Genomic DNA, 21,247 nt, shown 5'->3' with positions numbered 1-21,247 from the left:
ATTTGTGACAACAGTTTGATTCACAGTAAATGCTGCTTCTGTCTTTATGTGAGTCAAAACAATAGAAAATAAGACAAAAATGTGTTTGGAGGTGATTAATATTAATAGATGTTGCAGAAATGACAGAAAAGTCTGTACAGTAGTTCAAAAGACAAGTGCCGTGCATTGTGGGCTCTCAGTGAAGTTTTACCTCCCCTCACTTTGCCCGTGACAGCTGCAATGATAAATCCACTGTGACACATCCAAGATGAATATGTTTTGCAGAGTAATCGAAAAATAAAATTAAATAAAAACAGGAGACAAATGACCAACTAAGAGTGCTGGCCAGTGCAGCAATCAGACCAAGTGACAACTCGTGCTCCATATAAAATATGCCGTGGTGCATGCGTGTGTGTGTGTGTGTGTGTGTGTGTATATGTGCGTGCGTGTTTTTCGAAACAAGAGAAATATCCTCCCCTTAAGAGAATGTTCTGTCATGACAGATTTACAGCGTGCTGCTCACCTTGCTGTGGTGAACAGCGTGCCTTAAAAGACTTTAGCACTTATTTATCAGTGTGTGTCTGTCTATGTGTGTGTGTGTGTGTGTGTAAAGGACGTGGTGGTAGTAGTTTGTTCTGACAGGTAATTTCAGTCTCTGGCCCTGATATATGAGGATCAGAACTCAGGAAACACATGGACACACATACACAACACACACACACATATGTACTGAGTCCTGGGGCAGTTGTCATGTGAGCTGTGCAGAGAGATGGTGTACACACACATAGTTTAAAAAATACGAATACTTTAATTCTGGTGCTCAAGTGCTGTGTATTATATTACACAAAACTGCTTAGTGCATTTTTTTTATTTTCACAGAGAGTTAGATATGTACATTTTGAATATCTATTTTCACAGAATGGAAAAAAAAATAATTCCCCAGTGCCTCAACATGGCAGTCACTCCACTGATCATAAATATTACATTACTGTATGACAGCTTGCCACATACAGTACATCTGTGTGGATATGTGTGTTTATGTATTATTCTGTTCCCCAGTGTACATTTCTGTTTGCAGTCCTCCTTGTGGCTTGTGACAAATGTGACCTGTGCAGCTGTGTTCACATGAAATGCACTGTACCACTGTGTAAATCAGAGTGTTACTGTATGTAGCCGTCAACGTGTCCAAACCGCCGCTGTGTTAGAATCAAATCACCTAATGAGCAAGCAAGCAGACGCGCACCATTGTCAAAAAAGAAACATTTGTTACTCAACAGCTGACATTTTTGGAGACACAGTGACATGTTATCAGCCTCAGAGAGAGAGACGGTTAGACAGAGTTGCTAATACATAACATGCATCAACACGTGGGTGTGAGCGAGAATATCAGCAATCATGAAAATCACTAAGTCATTTCACCCTTCAAATCTCTCCTGTCGGCTCCAGCGTTAGTTTGCCTTGCAGGTAACAGTCTGCGTCAGAGAGGGACTAAATCATTTTTTAATCAAATGAATGTGCAGATGTGTCTGTGTGTGTGTGTGAGTATGCAAAACCTCTTGCTTTAATACGAAAAGATGATTGCAAAGCCAAAGCGGTTACCTCCGTTTTTAATCAGAAACAATGAGCTTAAGTTCCACCTGAAGTGTTCTTTATGCAGTGGGTGGGTGCAGTGTGGGAGCAAGGAATTGTCATAATAATACGCCATAATCAACTAATGCTGATTACAGCCAGGCCCGCTTAGTTATTTGCAACATTTGTTTGCACGATTGTAAAGAACGGCACTGAGAAAGTCGGCTGTATTGTGTTTATTAGGGAGATATGATTGACAGCTAGCGCAAGCACATCTCAGAGATAAATGAACCATCAAGTTGCTTTTGGTTTGAATGCTTGAAGCGGCGTGGAGAGACACGGGGAGAGATGCAGAGCCGGAGATATGAAGGGAGTTTAGTCAGTCGCAATGTGAAGTACTGCGAATCCCATTCTGCAGGAGGTTTATTAATTTTTAATCAGAGAGAAAGGTATCTAAGAAAAGTGCTTCAGTGGGAAAAAAAAAAGAAAAAGATTTGCATATTGGAGAAAACCTGTGATTTTCAAACTCATAGCTCTACTATGAAGGATCCCAAGCCACGAATCCTTTGCTGTGCAACAAAAAGAATCCTGCTGAAGTAGCTCTGTGGACATGTGTTGCATTTTGTCGTACGTCTGCAAGCTTGGGAAAAAAAAAAGACAAAATGTAATTGTTAGCATTAATCTTGTGCTGCCAACGCTCACACAGAAAAATAACTGCACAAACATAATGTACACACACACACACACACACACACACACACACCAGGGACAACATGAGGGGCAGAGGCACTGCTAGGCTAGCATCTACTTCACCTTGTACAGTCATCATTCATGCCACACTTAACACGTACCACCTGAGGCTGAGTGTGTTTTCAAGTGACTACCCACCCTCGGGTCATCTTTAAAGACCTAAATCAGCACTGATAGCAGCTCCAATCTTTTATTTTTTCAGACTTCCCACTTCTTTTTTCTCTGTACGTGTGTGTGTGTGTGTGTGTGGTTCACAGATCGTGAGTGCTGACAGTATATATCATCGCTTTGACTGGTCCTTGTCTTGACGAAGGATAAACGTCTCTATCTTTAACACACACACACACACACATGCACACAGCATCTTAACATCTTTGTGAGACTCTTTCCTCTGCAGTAAAGCTGCTGAAGATGACCTGTTATAATGTAAGAGCTTTATGAACACGGGAAGATCAGATGCAACAAGGATGAGCGAGCACAATAATTTTTTTTTGTGTCAAGAAAATGTTGATAGGAAGAGATAAAGGTGGTGTTGTGGTGGTTGGTCTGTGGATATATCCGGAAATGTCATTGTTTCTTATAATGAATGTTATTAATCTTCATTGCTCGTGAGTGCAGGATTAAGAAAACAGCACAAATGGAGATGGTTTGGCCCTGGCTGCTGTACTGCAGTCTATGTATGTGCTCTCATTTGCCTGCTGCAGTGAACGTGGAGTGCTGGGTGCAGTGCCCCCCTCCCTCCCATCCCATCCCATCCCCAACCCCCTTTTTTTTTTACTCCAAAATAAGAGGAAGCGAGGAAAAAATAACACCAGAGATATTTTTATCCCAACTCTGTCGAGGCTTAGTCCTCCTTTTTTTCTCTCGTCATACTTCTCCTCTTTCGATCTCCCTCAATCTCTCTTATCTCAATACTCCCTTTCGGCACTTTTTCCGGGTGCTCCGTCTCCTCCGTCTCCCCACCTCTGCGCCCTCTTCTCGTCCCCCCCACCCCTCTCTAATGAATAGAGAGATTACTGATATAATGGAGGCTGGAAAGTGAGAGAAAGTGGATGGCTTTACGGTGATCTGAGTGGAAACGTTAGGTGGAAAATGGTTGAGGTGGGCAAAGTAATTGTCTGTTTTTCTGCGTGTGTGTGTGAAGGAAGTTCGTTCAGGGGGTTGTTTAGGGTCATTTTACAGTGAGTGTACACTCGGCGTGTACATTCACCTGGCAGGATGTCCTTCTCTCACACTTCTAACAGCCAGCGCAATTTTTGACAGGGTTACGACAGAGTTACATCAGATCCTCTGTAAAAATGCTATAAATAATGTCTTCTTTGCTTACTCGTGTCCAAAAAAAATGACAACATGAGAGAGAGAGAGAGTGAAGATGATCCAAATGAACAAGCCAACAGATAGAAAGAATCTAAAAGACCATCCTTGGCGCTTGTATTGATTCCAGCACCCCTTACTCGGCTGTAGTCCCACATAATTGGGTTCAGCGCTGCATCCTGTGTCCAATCAAACAGCCTAATGTTACTCACCTGGCTGCTTGCGGGCCAATCAGATTATTTTTAATCACAAAAAAAACCCCACTCAATCCCCTTATCTACGGCTGATTTCATCGAAGCATCGAGTGGACGCGCATGTGCGAATGTGTGCGTGTTGCCAACAGCAATTTAAAGGAACAAGGAGGTATCGCAAAATGTCACCAGACGCACACACACACACACACACACATACACACACACCTATTACACAGACTTTTCCTCTATTATCTCTGACTCCATCCCTTCGACTTGGTAATATAATTGGACGAGACTGCTGGTGTGTGTGACATGCGAGTCTCTATATAACAATTTTAGTAATAAAATGAATTTAATTAACTCGCTGCAAACTGACAATAACAGTTTCATCGGGCAGGTCTTGCAGGGACGGACGTGCAGAGAATCAGAGAAACAGATACAGAGGGAGAGAGATTTGTAGAAAAAGAATTTGTGGAAACAACAGCAGATTTGTTTTATTTTGTCTCATTTAACTCAAATGAAAATGAACTTTTTTTTTTGGTATTCAACGCCAAATGTGCAATTCCCCGCAGTGGTACCACCTTCATACACTGCGGCATGTGCCTGCACAATGTCCTACACGGCATGAAACACCCTAACCTGCAGAGCGCTCCGCCGGGGCTTTTCAAAGACACATCACGTGGGCACATGTTCCATTTAGAAGTTTGCCCTGTCGCACCGGCCCCGAGAATGGAGTAGAGGAGGAAGAAAAGAAGAGCTGTCTCTCTCCCTTGTTGTACATGACCGCTGACAGAGGGACTGAGGGAGACAGAGTGAGGAAGGACAGCCATGATTAATGTGGAGGCTATGTGGACCCAAGAATATCTTCCCACTGCCCTCCATCTTAGCTAATGTGACCTGCCATATGGGTCACTCGGAGAGTGTGTGTGCGTGTGTGTGTGTGTGTGGTGAGTGTTAGTATGGACATACTATGGCTTTACGTACTAGGGACACTTTCTTCTTTCTTTTTCTGTGATTTTTTTTGTTTTATTTCTGGAGCTGCATGCAGAGCAACACGCATCCAATCTGTTGTGTCATACTGAAAATATTGTAATTCTGTTGCTCACATTTCAATCACTCTTACATTACATCAGGCACACACACAGACATTTGTAGGATTTGAATAGATTACTTATACTTATAATTCAACCGAGGCTGTGTGAATATTTTAGGATAAGTGATACCAGCAGATTGTAATTTGACTTTTTCTCATGTTAATGCAATTCAATTTCCCCTTTCCTCTGTTTTTCCTCCATTCATTTCTTTCCATTTCTCTGCCCCGCAACTCCTCCTCCTCCTCCACCCTCCTCCACTACTCTCCCTCTCAGGTACATGATGAATGTGACATGGGATGGCAGAGACTTGTCATTCACAGAAGACGGCTATCAGGAAAACCCAAAGCTGGTGGTCATTGTTCTCAACAAGGACAGAGAGTGGGAGAAGGTAGGATCTACGTGTGTGTGTGTGTGTGTGTATGTGTGTGCAAACGTGTGCACACGTTCCCATGTGTGCTCATGTCTGCCATAATGGTTTGGGTTTATTCCACATATTCTTTATTTTTAATCTTTTAGATTAAAAGTTATTTAGTATTCTCTACCAGGTGGTGAATCATATTCATTCTTACCATATGGATGTGGATCGGGTATTTACTGTCTGGTAATAGTAATAACTATCAAATGAAAAGGTTTGTACAAACACACAGGGAGGTGAAAGCTCAGTAAATAAGTAAAATGTGATATTTTGGTATTTAAAATTCCAATGACATTTCATGGAGTTTGGTTGGTGGCAAGAAAATAATTTCCTGAATTAGATGAGGTTCTGCTTCAGCCACCCAGTTTGAGTATGTGTTTATTGTTTAATGTATTTTTTTTCCTTTTGTATTGTTCCTCCATGTTGCTTTTTCATGAAACAAAACTATTCTGTTCGACTATTTTCAGATTTTTTTTTTTGCAGGTTTTTTCTTTACTTCTTTCTTTGCTGATGACAAATTATTATTGTATGTATGTGTATTGTATTGCTGTGTTGAAAGCCACCAGACTTCATTGATGAAAAACGCAAATTTTACCCAGTAACACCATAACACTTCATTCGATCTCGACAGAAACAAACAAAACTGTTAGTTTCAAACCTCAGTTTGTCTTTCCACTGTCCCAACAATCCCTAACTCCAGTTTGGTCAAAATAAACTCTTAATTCGCTGAGTTAGGGAGGTCAGGAAACAGGGAGGCAGCCAGAAGAATAACTGTGTAGAGCCATTCAACTTTGTGAGGTTTTAAATGTTGGAACGCTGGAAAGAAACCGAGGTTTTGTTGAGTTTTGTTTGTTTCTGTTGAGTTTGAATGAAGTCTTACAATTTTAAAGGGCAAAATTGCTGTTTTTGTCAATGAGGTGGCTTCGAACGCTGCTGTTTGTCTTTGAACAAAACAGATTTAGCTTTTCGTACAATGGTCTATCTCTCTAGGTTCATTTCCATAATAATGTCGGACCTTCATAATAACAATATCTGCCTTTCAGTGGCAATAACTGTGCCACTGATAGGCAGTATGTGATTGATCATAAGGATTACATTGCAACCAGCTTCTCTTCTGCTGGCTGCAGTGCTTTCACTAAATGGGAGACCAATTTCAAAAATTGGTATCCCCATTAGTCACAAAATAGGAAAGCTGGGCCCAGGTTGAAAAATACCAAAGTTACCCAGTTCATGCATTGCAAGCTGTGGTTTGACAAGCATCTGGATAGTTAGGAGTAATACAAGTAAACCCAGGAAGGAAGGAAAAGGACATCACGAAAACAAAACCAGCGATAAGTGCCAAACGCGGTGTTGAAGATACGACTTCCGTCTCATCATACAACACTCAATGATCAATGAGCTCATTTACTAACAAGCTTATGGATTTCTTTAACTGGTTAATGTGAGAAAGCTTCTATAACGAATGGCTGAGTATTTCTTGCTGTTGTAATGGACTTTAAATGGCAGCCATGTATCTTGGTACCTACATCTGGCCTGCCTCGTGCAGGCTTAAACGCCTCACATTTACTGCCCCCCGATAGCTCCGTAGTTCAGGGTGGGTGAGGCTGAGAGGAAAGGTTTGGAAGAAGGGTGGAGAAAGAGAGAGGTGTGGCTAAAGGAAGGATTTGAATAAGGAAGAAAGGAAGATAGAAGGTTATGTATCTTTGTCTTCTCATTCCTGTCCCTGTCTCTTGCCACATTCCCCACTTTTTGCTGACTTTATCCTGCTGCCTCCTTCTCTCATATCTTTCCTTCCCTCTCTCCCTTACCGTCCACCTTCCCCCTCTTTCCTCTTCACTTCTCCTTCCCGCTTTCCATCATTTCCTCCATTTTTATTCCCTTCATCACTTCTCCTTCCATTTCTTCTCGCAGTCCAGATAATCTGTGCACTCTGTCTGTCTTTAGCTGTGATTGCTGTTGTGGTCTCTGATAGCACCTCAAACCACAGTTAATCAAAACCAGAGACCTCTGTTATTGGGGTGGCAAGGGGTCACTGCTCTTATATGTGTATGTGTGTGTGTCTGTGTGTGTTTACCCTTCCACACTGGTTATTGAAAAAAAAAAAACACTCTTTTGAGAGACTTGTGCTTCGACGAATCTTGTTTTTATTCAGGTCACATCGGTGTGCCGATGTTACAGTATTCGGTTTAGTTTTGCCGCAATCCGCACAGTCTCCACCCAATCTTTGAGCCTGGCTTTTTCATATTTCATACTGACACACACACCCCCACCCCACACACACACACACACACACACACACACACAAAAGAACCTTTGTTGGCGTGCTGAGGGGAGGTAGAGTGTGTTGTTGTAAACACAGAGCCTGTGAAATTGATCAGTACCACTTCACTGTGGTGCAGAGAAAGAGACTGAAGGCAAGAGAGACACGGAGACCCAAAGTGGAAACATAATTGGGAGCCTCTCTCTCTCTCTCTCTCTCTCTCTCTCTCTCTCTCTCTCTCCCCCTCCCCCCCCCCCCCCCCCCCCCCCCCCCCCCCCCCCCCCCCCTTCTGGTGCAGCCGTCCCACCCATGCGCCAGAAATCAGCGGTGTGTGCGCACACACACACACACACACACGCATACATACACACAGAGACTTCCACGATGATCAAGAGATAAAAATTCAGTAACTGCACTAAAATATAGATATGCACTAAAAATATAAAATGTGTCCCCTCGAGGCACAGGCGGGAGAGACAGGGGAGGTGGAGGGCTATATGGAGCGATAGCGAGAGAGAGACGAGCGAGCGAGCGATGGAGACAGATGGGCCGAGATAGCGAGAGCAAATGAGCACGAGGAAAAAGACACACACAAAGAGACAGAGGAGAAGGAAGAGAGAGGTGGAACGGAGCCACCAGCATGTGCATGTTTTCTCCATCCACTACAGGTGTTTAACACTCAAAGCGTCCACACCTGCTGTTCCCTGCAACACACACCCAAGCACGCACTGAGAGAGTTGGTTAGATGTTAATGTTAGAGTTTTTGGAAGAGACGCTTTGAAATTGCTTCACCTGTTGGTTCATTTTATTTATTTATTTATTTTGAGGATTAGGTAAGCATGCAAGATTGCAGCAAACCATGCAGGTGTTTCTGACTGGATCAGTAGGCTGGAACCAGTGTAGCGTTATCGGGGATGCAAAATTAGGTTGTGCTGTAACAACACAGATATAGCGAATTGAGATGGACACAGCCTTACCAGGAGTGGCATTACTTGAGCACTTACCATGCATGTATTTGTAAAGACAAAGGTGGGGAAAAGCTCATTTGTTGTAATGATGCTGCATCCCGGGGAGAATAAATCTATTCAGGTTGTTCTTCAGGTCATTTTTACACAGTTTGAATACTTTCCCCTAGCAACACAAACGTGTATTTTCAACAACACGCCCCCAGTTTCACAGTGCAGTTCACTCATACAGTACACTGCTATATTAAATATGGACAGCTGTGCCGCGTATTTGATTACATTACTTTTGAATACAAACTAGCAAGTTGACAACTTTACTAACAGCCAAACATCAAGCAAGTGCAACAGCACTGTAATAGTTTGTGCTCTGTGTAGTGTAACATCAAAATGATAGTGAAGCGGTTCAAAGTTACATAATGTGGTTAAGCAGGTGTAATGTTTGGCATCTTCCAATCATAGTTTATCATGTTAACATGATTTCAAACAAAGAAAAGCAACAATTGAGGTTCACCAGAGTCATTATAATATGAATGCCTGCACTGAATTGAATGGAAATCCATCCAACAGTTGTCAAAACCACAAATCTGAACTTCACTGTGGCACTTGAGGAAAACACATCAGGATTTATTGTCTAGTAACCATGAAGTTTAGTACCAATCCATCTCCTGTACGGTAGATGTTGAGATATTTCACAGGATGAATGAAAAGTTGCTGGAAGCACCGCAGGAAAAGTCAGTAGGTCTCTTAAGTCCATAAAAATCCATCCAAATAGTTGTCAGTCTGGACCGAGGTGGCAGATTGATCGACCGACATGAGATTAAAATGAATGTATTTGCGTCACAAAGCGGTTAAATCTGGAGCCCTGCATGATGATGGTAGCTGAAAGAAAGGGTGAGATACTGTATTTGTTTATTCTCTTGCATTCAGAGTTACAGTATAACTTCACCGACCGAATAACAAAAGTGTATTTAACGATCAGAACCAGGATGTTATGTTTTATTCCTGCTGAGTAGTTGGAGTGTGCAAATTGCTTCAGGAATTGCGGCGGTGTTAGCAGCCAGTTCACAAAATAATTATTACAGACAGCATGGGATTTGTGCTCGGAGAATCACAATATGGAGAGCAGACACACACAAAAGCCCGTGTGCATATATACAAAGACACAAACACACACATTACCCAATCATCACACAAACACACGCGTGCGTTTCCGATCCAGGCCTCACTTCTTCTCCGAGTGTTGATAAAAGTGTTCCACTTTAAGGGAAGATGTCTAAATCCACGGATGTGGTTTTATCTCGCTCTTCCACTCTGTCATCCTCTTTCCTCTGTCCTTGTTTTTCACGTGCACGCTCACCCAACCTCACACATGCACATGCACACACACACACACATAAAAACAAAGTCAGCGTAGGAGAGGGAGAGCAGAATCCATTTTCCCCGACATAATTTTGTCTGACAGGAGTGACAGATACTGTTTTATGACTGAATGGGTTTCTCCACGCTATTAGGAACTCATTCTCCCATAATGCAACGTGCCACAGCGATAACTCTCCCCGTGAGACTGGCACAGAGAAGGTGCTCGGCGTAAGAGCACTGACCCTTGTTTTTCTTTCTTTCCTTTTTTTTATCGCTCTCTCTATTCGTTCAGCCAGTTTATGGTTGATTGTAGCCCCTGAGTGTGTGTGTGTGTGCGTGCGTGTGTGTGTGTGTAGGTCACACACCGAATGAGAGAGAGAGAAAGAAAGAAAGAGCGGGATAAGAGAGTGTGAAATAGATGAAATGGAAAAGTCAGACGTGCAGGCACAAAGAGCAAGGCCTTTCAAAATAAAGATAAAGGAGCTGAAGAGGAGTGCAGAGAGAGCAGGTTTGAGGTGACACAAGAAAGAATAGTAGATTAAACGAAACAAGGGATTTAAAGAAAAGGATCTGAGAAAGGCACTTCCTCTTGGCTCAAGTGTCATCTCATCTCCAAGTGGCTCTAAATTTGTCGCATGGTGATGGTGTGATATGATTGCCGCCACGGGATGTTATAATCCGCTAATCCCACCGTCCCTATCATTGTAACCTCCCGCTGGCCTCGCTGTCATGTTACAGACACACACACACACACACACAACTTTCTATGTATTGTGTGTGTGTGTGTGTGTTTGATATCTGGTATTTCATACGGGGGAGAATCTGTGTTCTGCTTCCTGACCGGGTCGATGGAGAGAATCCTCTCTGGGCATTAATTTATAACCCCCTCTTTCTTTAATTAGACTGAAGGAGAGACAGAGTGGGAGAGGGAAGAGGAGAGCAGGAAATCAGAAGAGCTGCTGAAGTCAGCTTATTCTTCCCCTCCTCCTCCTCCTCCTCCTCCTCCTCCTTTTTTTACCCCCCTCTCTCTTCTTTTTTTTTTCAACCCATCTTCTGAGTAGAACATTTATCTCTCCTTCGAGTTTATTGATTCATCCGACCAAATCAGGGCCAATCCTCAAACGCTTATATTCATGATCGAACGGGTCGAGCAAACTTGAGTCTGTTTTCTTGTGTACGTTACAGTGCTATGTTGTGTGTGCAACAGTCAAAAGTGTCCCCCCCTCCCCCCTTCCAAAGAGGAATATTGGGCATAATGTTACATAGTTGAAACACCCGTGAAGTGTGTATATCAGGAAAGCACACACAGCTGGTAAGTGCCGCTTTAGGGTCCCACTAAGACCAGAATGACTCCAAACTGCTTGTGCAGTCCAATCCAAATGTTTCAAATCCACACTCTATTCTTTTCCTCTATGACTCATCTTTGTTTTCCTTTTTTTGTTTTCCCGCCCAGATTCCCTTCATTTCTGTGCCACAAGTCTGATCCTACTTATCGTGTACCAATCCTCCCTCACTTTTACATTACCAACCCCATTTCCTACTACTGTACACCTTTTGATAGACACACACACGTGTGTGTGTGTGTGTGTGTGTGTGTGTGTGTGTGTGTGCGCGCACTCACTGACTTGTGAAATACGAAACAGCTGTGGTAAGACAGATAGACAAATGTGGCTGTTCCCCGGAGAGCGAAGATGACACAAAAGAAACCCAATGCACGAGCCACCTCAATGTACAGTCCTGTACCCAACCCCCTACACACACACACACACTCAAATACCTACACACACACACGCACACACTTACGCCGCCGACAGCAGAGTGAGCTGTTGACAGTGGGGCCGACTAAGAGCGGAGAAAAGACTCTAATCCCCGTCAGAGGATAGAAAACCACTCAAAGCAAAACAATTAAAATGCTAATTTAACTTCCTCCTCTCTGCTTGCCTGTTAATGACTTAGCCAGGCATGCAGGCCAAGCAACAACATGCATGTGTGTGCGGGTGACAACCAATGCCCTATAAGACTCCAGGGTCAAAGACGTGATAGATTAGACATTATGTGTGCATATTACTTTTTTTAAAGATTTGTTCAGTCCATATTGTTACTGGTCAGACATTCAATACATAAGTAATCTTCTAATATTGGTATTATTGGAAGAAATAAAGACTGGTTCTTCCGTTTTCTTTCTTCTGGAACATTAATAATTGAGAGTCTCTCTGCCTTCTGACACAAACATGCATAAACATCATACGCACACACATGCTCGCACACAGGTGTAGGGCGGGGTACACAGCGCCCATAGGAGAATCGGTGAAAACTTTCTGAATTATTAACAGAGTCGCATCGCTATCGCACCGCCACACTACCTCTCTCTCTCTCTTTTTTCTCGTGTATGTTTGCATTCATAGCCATGTGCCGTGTATCCCTCCGTGTGCATTTTGTCATGCATCCCTTCCACACTGTGCTTTTAATCTGTTATGTTGTACCCACGGTCACATCTATTGTAGTCTGTGAACATGTATACTGTTTTGTTTTTTTGTGTCAAAAGAGCAACATATGTAACGTTAAAAGCAAATGTTAACATGTGTCTACATCTGTAATCCTCTCCACTTCCTTTCTGCTTTGAGTTTATAGGCAACAGATTACAGCAGTTAAATAACCAGGTAAAGGAAAGTATCACACTGCGTTTTTCAAAATGGTTTTCTTGCCCATGTTATGATCACTGGACATGTTTTTTCCCCACCACCTCCACTATCTGTCTGCTTTATAACCATTAGATCTGAGGGCAACAGACTTGCTGAGTAGTTAGAGACACTGTGTTTTCAATGTGAGGTCTAAGCCCAACAACAGCCAGTGCTACTGTTATAGTAAGTGTCTTCGGGCAGATGCTGACTCTCAACCTGCTCGCTAATTGTAAAGTATTGGACGAGATCCACACCCTCTGTAAAATGTAAATTCAGCTGTTCCAGTTTTTTTTTTTTTCGTGACTTAATTTATCATCTTAACTGTGTTATCCTCGTTTCCTTCCCTCCAGATGGGAAAACTGGACAACCGCAGCCTGACACTGAAGTATCCAGTGTGGCCGCGCTTCAACTCCTTCGGTGACGCTGAGCTGGACGACAACCACCTGTCCATTGTCACTTTAGAGGAGAAACCTTTTGTCATCGTGGAGGACGTGGAGAGGCTCACCGGTACCTGCATGAGGAACTCTGTGCCCTGCAGGAAGCATATCAAAGAGTAAGTGTGGCATGTCAGCTAAAATCACCTGATATTTCTGTTTGGTCCAATAAGAATTTTTTATTAAAACTATGGGAGCCTAAATTTCTCTGATTTTTGACAGAATCAGGTAAGAAAGGATGCTCAGAGAGATGCAGATGCAGACAGAAGGAACACAAATGTGTAGAAATGTATCATTTCTCATGTATTACCAGTTACAATATAGCTCAATCCCCTCAGTCAAAGCCTGTTTATGTCCATTTACAATGTCAGGCACCTATGACTTCCAAGTCAGTGTGGTGAAATAAATAATGAACTGTTTCTAGTATGAGCCTGAGGCATTTCTACAAATCTTAATGGATTTTAGACTATAACATTTACTGTACAACACACACAATATACTGCAGTCGACTGATTACCTGAGTGACAGGTGACTTTGTAAAAACGTGACCAAGAATAACAGAATATTAAGCTCCGTTATCTATCAGTGTTTTGGTGATCAGGAAGTGGTAAAAATGACATCATTCATTTTCCATTTCCTTCAGCATCGTTGTTGTGTTCCTCTGCGCTCTTCCCTCTCTCTCTCTCTCTCCCTCTCTCTCTCGCCTCTCTCATGAGCATGGGGAGAGGTGCAGTGTGCGATCTATGCAGCAGCTTCTTTCCTCCCCCTGAAAATGGAGGCGACTGCTGAACTCAGCAATTTACTTCCTTCCTTACCAATTTTCACTCTAACGCCCAAATACTGCTAGCCCCTTGCTATATTATGTTCCTGAAGTACACACACACACACACGCAGTGAAAATGGCTCAGGATGTGTGTGTGTGTGTCACTGAGTGGCTTGAGTGCTGCTGAATCAAAGCATGTAATTGGTTTGTGGATGATTTAATATCCACTGGAACGCACACACACACACTCATGAACACACTTACAGTAAGATTGGCACGTACGCTACACACTTTCTATCCCCTATTACCACTGCATACATGCAGACATGTGAAGTCACTGTCTACTGCTACACAAACACACACACACACATACAAACAGAGCTGATTAAGCGGTAATAGGGTCCCAGGGAAGAGGCTAACAGAGATTTTCATCCAGAATCAGTGTGAAGTAGGGCGAAGGATAAAGCATCTCCAAGGAGGAACATAAACACACACACACACACACACACACACACACACACAAGCTCATATACACTCTCATGTTGCCACATGTCCATTCACTCACAGGCCAATGGATTCGAGTGTGTCCGTCCCTCCCACAGTGCGCAATTCCCACTCAAGCATCCGTAGTGTCCATTTGGAGAAAGAGGGATAGATGGAGAGAAGGAAAGAAGCAGAGATGGAGAGAGAGAGAGGAATGATGGAGGGGTTGGATCAGGGGATGGAGGTCTAACCATGCATGCAGACACACAAATTCACTCATCCACGCTGGGCCTAAGAACAAGCCATACTCACACTAACACACACCGCCCTCTCTGGAGACCCCTCAGGCCCTGTAGTGTTTCTATATCAAGTTGGCCTGGCAACTTCAACTTCACAAACAGCCCCCATAACGTCACATGCTCTCACTGCCTGAACTGTACTATGGCCTGCCTAAATGGGTACACTGTGTTCATGAATGCAGCTATTACAGTTCTGGCCTATATGCTTGCTCTGTCACTGCCCGCACCAGCTGAACCTGCCAGAAACATGACTTAGTTGTCCTTGTTTCTGTTATTATTATCACAGATCCCATTCCCTGAACCACGTCCCCCATAACCCGCCTCTACCACCCCATCCCTGTGTTAATGCTCTATCATGTAGTTACATTACAGTAACGTTCATACATTTTTCTCATTTCAACGTCATAAAAAATGTATCTGATGTATCATGCTTAAAGCAGCCATGTTTGCAGTGCAGGCATGAAATTTTCATCTCAAACATTTTTCTTCCTGATTAAACGGCTCTGCCTGGCGTGAATTTGCCCAATGCGTCTTACAAAGTGGACACGTTCACGTTTCCTTTTGTCCCTTTTTTAATGCTATTGAATGAAAGTCACACATGTGACATGCATGCAGAACCAGAGTGTGAGTGTTAAAGCTGTTTCTAGAGTCTAAACCCAGAATAGTTCTAAGAATACTAAGGTATACGCTAAATGTAAATGTCAATGTAAATAAATGTTTTTAAATCATTTTACATTAACTCAGCTAATATCTGGTTAGAAGTGTAGAACTTACTCACAACTGCTGACAGATCAGGCTTCGATCTGGCTTTTAAAATAAAAACCTTTTCTCTGTTAGACCATAAAAAGTCAATCTCTGCCCAGTTTGAAGACAGGGAACAATTCCACTTGAGGTGACGTTTGTTTGACAGATAGTTGGCGACCAGTGAGGGTAACACAAGAGTTTGCACTTGGGACAGAAATCCTCTAAAGTGACTGAGAGTTTGAGCCCTCAAGGTAACTCTCTTTCCTTCAAGTTTCTGTCCAGGATGTCGTTAAACTAAAGGACGAGGTTATTTTACCCTAATTAGCACGCATCTAAAAGTTAAATGAGAGTCCCAGGTGGCTGGAAGTTGATGTTCACTTTTATGTGTGTGTGTGTGTGTGTGTGTGTGAACAGTGTCTGAACTCTCCTGCTCTCAAATTCATGCACACAGATGGTACAAGGCTTGCAGATGCAGCGCCGTCATAAACCTCCTTCTCTAGAGAGATGGGAGGAGAAGGGGAAAAGGAGCATGTTTTTCAAGTCGTCTGATGTCATTTCTGAATAGAAATGACCTGAACTTAAAGGTGAAAAAGTCCCAGGGTGATGTTTTGTTCACTGGTGCATTCTTCTAAAGTTAACAAGTAGAAAGGGAAAGAGAAGGAAACTAAGTTTTGATTGTTTTTACCCCAAAGGGAGATTGCTGACAAGTCATACAAGGGTTATAAAAGTGGACATAAAAGTTGAAATCAATAAAAAGAAATTGTCCTCCTGGATTAACATGGTCACTCTATTTCTTGCAAAAAGTCTGCAGCTGAGCTCACTCACTTCAGTGTGAAATCTTCTATCTGGTGTCAGCTTTTCTCACTTTCTGTCACAGGCACTAAACCGCAGTTGATAATCGGTCGAAACGGCGTCTTTTCAGAATCATCAGCTAATGACGGGTGTGCGTTTTTGTTTGTGTCTCCGCAGCAACACAACAGAGGCTGGTGGGACATACATCAAGAAGTGCTGCAAAGGCTTCTGCATTGATATTCTGAAGAAGATTGCAAAGTATGTGAAGTTCACCTATGACCTGTACCTGGTAACCAATGGCAAGCATGGCAAGAAGATCAACAACGTCTGGAATGGGATGGTGGGAGAGGTAAGACAGCTCCCATGTGTGTGATTTGGCCAGTTATCACCAATTTAAGCCACTTAATCTGTATTAAGGAAGCGAGAGACACGTTTTCTGACTCTGATTGTATTCATATGAAAATCGACACGCAGGCCTATTAGTATTGAAGTATCCACCGGTTAGGTTTGTCGTACGTTTGAGATGAGCAATCCAAGCCTGGGCTCACAGGAAATTAGAGGTATTTGTATGACAGGATATTAATGTTCCTTGCCTTCCAAAGGAAGCTTTTTTAAGTGTTGACTTTGCAAAAACTTCCACAGTGGAAAAAAATAAAAAATAAATAAATAAAACTTCAGCTATGAGGCTTTGGCACCAACTGTAAATGCTTAGAAAGTAAACAAATCTAAGCTACTCCTGCAGAAAACTCTTTTGCATATCTTTAATTACCAGCTTCAACTTGAAGGTAAAGTCCCAGAGTTCATTTTAAGACCGTTAACTTTATTGCTGTCTATATTTTTTTTATGGCAGACTTTGTTCACTGAGCTGCACTTCATCTGGCATTGATCTGATTTAGCGGTGACACCCACCCGCATATTGATTGTATTGATGAAGGTTATAAGCTTTGCCGACGTGCAATCAATGAATATTCTGGTGCAGGTTTGGCAGGGTTTGAGTATCATCACGAAAGATTATTTTTCCAACTTATTTTCATAATTATCGTAATTTCTCTTCTTTAGTTCCTGTAAAGCTGATCTGTAGGATCAGTGCCAGTCTCTGAACAACGTTTCAGGAGCTGGTTGTGTCTTTATTGATGATATCGATTGCTTGCTGCATTTGACTGCCTTAATGTAAATTTTCTTCTCATTCTTTCTTCCACTTTACCATTTCTCCCTCCCTCTCATCCACCTTCCTCTCCTCAACCTTTCAATCTTGCCTTTCTCCTCTTCCTTTCTCCTTTCTAAATCCATCACCACCACCCCCTCCTTTCTCCCTGTCCTCACTCCACTCTCTCTCCCTTCATCCGCAATCACTCACCCTCCTCATCCATCCACCCGTCCTCCCTCTCTTTAACCCCCGCTTCCCTCCCTCTGTGCTCCGCCCCCTCCCCGCCCAAAGGTGGTCTATAAGAAAGCCGTCATGGCCGTCGGATCTCTGACGATCAATGAGGAGCGTTCTGAGGTCATCGATTTCTCCGTCCCGTTCGTGGAAACCGGGATCAGCGTCATGGTCTCCCGTAGCAACGGAACCGTCTCCCCGTCAGCCTTTCTCGGTAACTATCACGGAAACAACTGCTACTTTGTGGCCGCACTCAGGAGAGATGGAGAGGAAGATCTGTCTTGTTTGCTTTTACTGTTTGTGTGAGTGTAGAATGATATTTGTTTTGTGTCCGTGAGTGTGTGTGTGTGTGTGTTCCCTGAGATACAGAGCTGACAACACAATTCAGTTCTGTTACACAGCTGTCAATACTTGCTCTTTCATCAGAGGATATTAGCTCAGCTCCTGCTTCTTGCCACAATGACTCTCACTTACTTGCGAAGGACCTGCAGGATTTTAAGCCGAGTGACCACAGATATCCCTGTTATGGCTGCTCAGTCACGTTCATTTTGATGCATCGACATCCAAATCCCTGCACACACACACACACATACTGTACATGAAGACACCTACACACACACACAGGCACACAGGCACAAACACGAGCAGTCAGCAAGACTTGCTTTGTATGTGAAGAGAGAAACACATGCCAGCACACACAGACACACAGGTACACACACTGACATGTATGCAGCATGCTGTTACTGCTGTGAAAGTGGCAATTATAAGGGCTTAGCAGGAAAACTCCATAATGGCTGCTTGCCAGCAAAGACACACACACACACACACACACACACACACACAGTGTGCGGCCCTGTGCCAGCAGTGCTCTCCCATACATTAGAGTGGGGTTTAATTTCTGCAGTAGTGTTGTGAGCTCAGAGGGAGGACAGGAATGCTGACACCAGGGCTTCCTATACAGTACGCCTCCTCACACTGTCAAATAGGAGGTGTGCCTGTGTATATGCAAGTGTGTGTGTGTTTCAGAGAGAGAGAGAGAGAGAGCGTGGGGATGTATGTATGTATGTAGGGGCTCTGTGAACCTGCAGGAGTCAGCTTGTTATCTCTGCAGTGTGTGTTGTTGGGACTGATTTATTCATTCGGATCAATGAAAGAAAACAAGTGAGCGTCGATCGGAAAACAAAAAAAAGTGACGTGCATGATATGAAAATTGAATCCAACATGTGTTAATTCTTAATCTCTGTCCTCTTTCTCTCCTCTCATTCAGAGCCATTCAGTGCATCAGTGTGGGTGATGATGTTTGTGATGCTCCTACTGGTGACTGCAATGGCTGTCTTCATGTTTGAGTACATCAGTCCTCTTGGCTTTAACAGAAACCTGGCGCAGGGAAAAGGTGAGCATGAACATGAACGCGCACACATTTCAGCATAGTTGGATAGCAAGTTTTGCACATCCTGATATATTTTTATCTACAATGTGTCGATAATGTTCTCCAACCATCTGCCTCTCTTCCTCTCCTCTGTCCTCTCCTTCAGACCCCCATGGCCCTTCCTTCACCATGGGCAAGGCCGTGTGGCTGCTGTGGGGTCTGGTCTTCAACAACTCCGTGCCGGTGCAAAACCCAAAAGGAACCACCAGTAAGTTCATAGTGTCTGTGTGGGCCTTCTTCGCTGTCATCTTCCTGGCCTCCTACACTGCCAACTTGGCCGCCTTCATGATCCAGGAGGAATTCGTCGACCAAGTCACCGGTCTCTCTGACAACAAGGTAATGGACGACAAATGGGAGAGATGGTTTGTTGGTTTGACCGACTGGATGGTGGTTTGTTTGTTAGCTGAGAACTTAGATCTGTTAGATGCCCACTGGGAATGTTTTAGCCTTGTGCTTTTCAAAAACCAGATTCCAGTGACCTACTTTTAAAGCTCTTGTTGCCCTACAGCTACATGGTGTAAGAATCTGTCAACCTTGGGTCACCTCAAAGGTCCAAACTTCCAAGTTTTACAGTCATAAATAGAACTTAAAGTTGGACCCTAAAATAAAACAAGGTGGCTATTGAGGTACAATTTGCTGCAATGGTAAATAAAAATGTAAATGTGTCACATATGGAATGAATGCTGTATATGCATGACACCAGTTCATATCTGACATTTAATTCAAGTAGATGCTACATGCCGGTAGCTGCTGACACAGTGTAGGAGTGCAGAAAAGCCGTTAAAATCCATTAAAAATAAGAAAATTTGGATCATTTGATAGTGCCAGACATTTGGATCCACAAAGCAAGTATTTGGAGGTGGATTTAGGTAAATGTACAAACCATTCAAAAGTGTGTATGTATGCTGTGGATAAGAAGAAATATTATTCCACACACATCCACACAGAAGTGCTTGTCAAATATTGTTCCTCGACTAAAATTAGCCTTATTGCGTAGCTCGTCTAAGCTTTTTAATAGAAATAGTGTTCAGCATGGATTTTTGTTAGTAAAGCTGTAGATCAAGAAGACCACTGCTATACAAATGTGATGATATTTAAGAATATGTACATAAGAAAAGAAAGATGAAGTGATATATAAGTGGAAAAGGTTCCCGTTCACGAGGAGGAGGATATACTGAAAGATCAAAGAAAAAGGGTCAAGCCAAAGACAAAAGACTAAAAGGGTTGAGAGTTCCTGAGGAGAGAGAGATGGATGTTATGCAGAGATGCTTCTGAGGGGAGAGCGTTTGAGACTGATGCAGAGGGTTCTGACAACATGCAGAAGGAGAGAGGGAGGGAGGGATGGTACAAGAGACAAAGCAACTGGCAGGAGGGCGACTGAGGAATAGCGAGACACCAAGATGCACAAGATGGTAAAAGACAACGGGCGGACAGATATGGGCCAGGCTGACGGCTGAGGTAGAGAGAAAAGGAAACGGCACGAGGAGCGAAGGCAAAAAGGGTAAACGGCCGTTCAGACGGATATGCTGAGCGAGGGCCGGACATTGAGCCATCTGTGCCAGCAAAATGAAAATTCCCCATTGAGACTGAACTGATTTTGGACCACTAGGGGACAGAAAGGTTATAAGACAAACAACTTAGGAAACAGATGTCTACTTACACACACAACACAGAGGTACATGGTCATCCCATTATCACCTGAATATAGGTCCAATACTTTTTAGACCTGGGTTGGTCACGTAGACTATAGAGAAAAAGCTTTCTGTCATTTTGTGCTGGTTGGGTGTATAGTGAAATATTGAAATATTACATTCAACAGACACTTTTGTCCAAAGCAACTTACATGTTTTTACATAGACATACTCAATGACAGTTCAATGGCTTGCTCAAAGACCTTTACACATGTAAACCGGGGGAGCTTGGCGATCAACTAGATCTGCTGAAGAGTTATGGATATCCCAACACCACATATTTTATGGGTCATTTTATTCTGTAACACACAAAGTTTGCTTAATGATGGCTAAATCATGATAACTGCACGTCTAAACTAGGGCTGGAGACCAAAAATTAGACCACATGCAAAAGCGGAGTACAAATAGATGACACACTAGCTCTGTGTGCCACATACAATACAACAAATTGCTGGTAAATATGTGGTTCTGCTGAATTGATACACTAACCGCAGAGGCCAATCAGTGGAAAACCTGATATGTCTGAGTGGTTTTAGCTGTGATTGTACAATCATATACACAAAGCTCTTTAACTCTCCTCAGGCAAGTCATCTGACGTGATTACAGGATTGATAACTTAAGCAAGGTTTGTTTTACTTTGCCTATGAAATTGAC

The 21,247-nt window shown here is 43.0% G+C and overlaps 1 protein-coding gene across 2 annotated transcripts in view; it reads left to right on the top strand.

Moving 5' to 3' along the window:
* grin2aa (glutamate receptor, ionotropic, N-methyl D-aspartate 2A, a) overlaps positions 1-21,247 on the top strand; it is a 129,009-nt gene that overhangs the window by 90,060 nt on the left and 17,702 nt on the right. For both annotated transcript variants that reach the window (XM_010729168.3, XM_027285432.1), the window contains 6 exons: positions 5,174-5,288; positions 12,931-13,133; positions 16,273-16,444; positions 17,534-17,687; positions 18,741-18,866; positions 19,009-19,238. In XM_010729168.3, the coding sequence (XP_010727470.2) occupies positions 5,174-5,288; positions 12,931-13,133; positions 16,273-16,444; positions 17,534-17,687; positions 18,741-18,866; positions 19,009-19,238 (1,000 nt within the window). The remainder of the gene's footprint in view (positions 1-5,173; positions 5,289-12,930; positions 13,134-16,272; positions 16,445-17,533; positions 17,688-18,740; positions 18,867-19,008; positions 19,239-21,247) is intronic.

The sequence above is a fragment of the Larimichthys crocea genome, chromosome XII (genome assembly GCF_000972845.2).
Source record: "Larimichthys crocea isolate SSNF chromosome XII, L_crocea_2.0, whole genome shotgun sequence".
NCBI lineage: Eukaryota > Metazoa > Chordata > Actinopteri > Sciaenidae > Larimichthys > Larimichthys crocea.
Note: the sequence above shows the minus strand (reverse complement) of the source record. Positions and strands in the feature narration are given on the sequence as shown.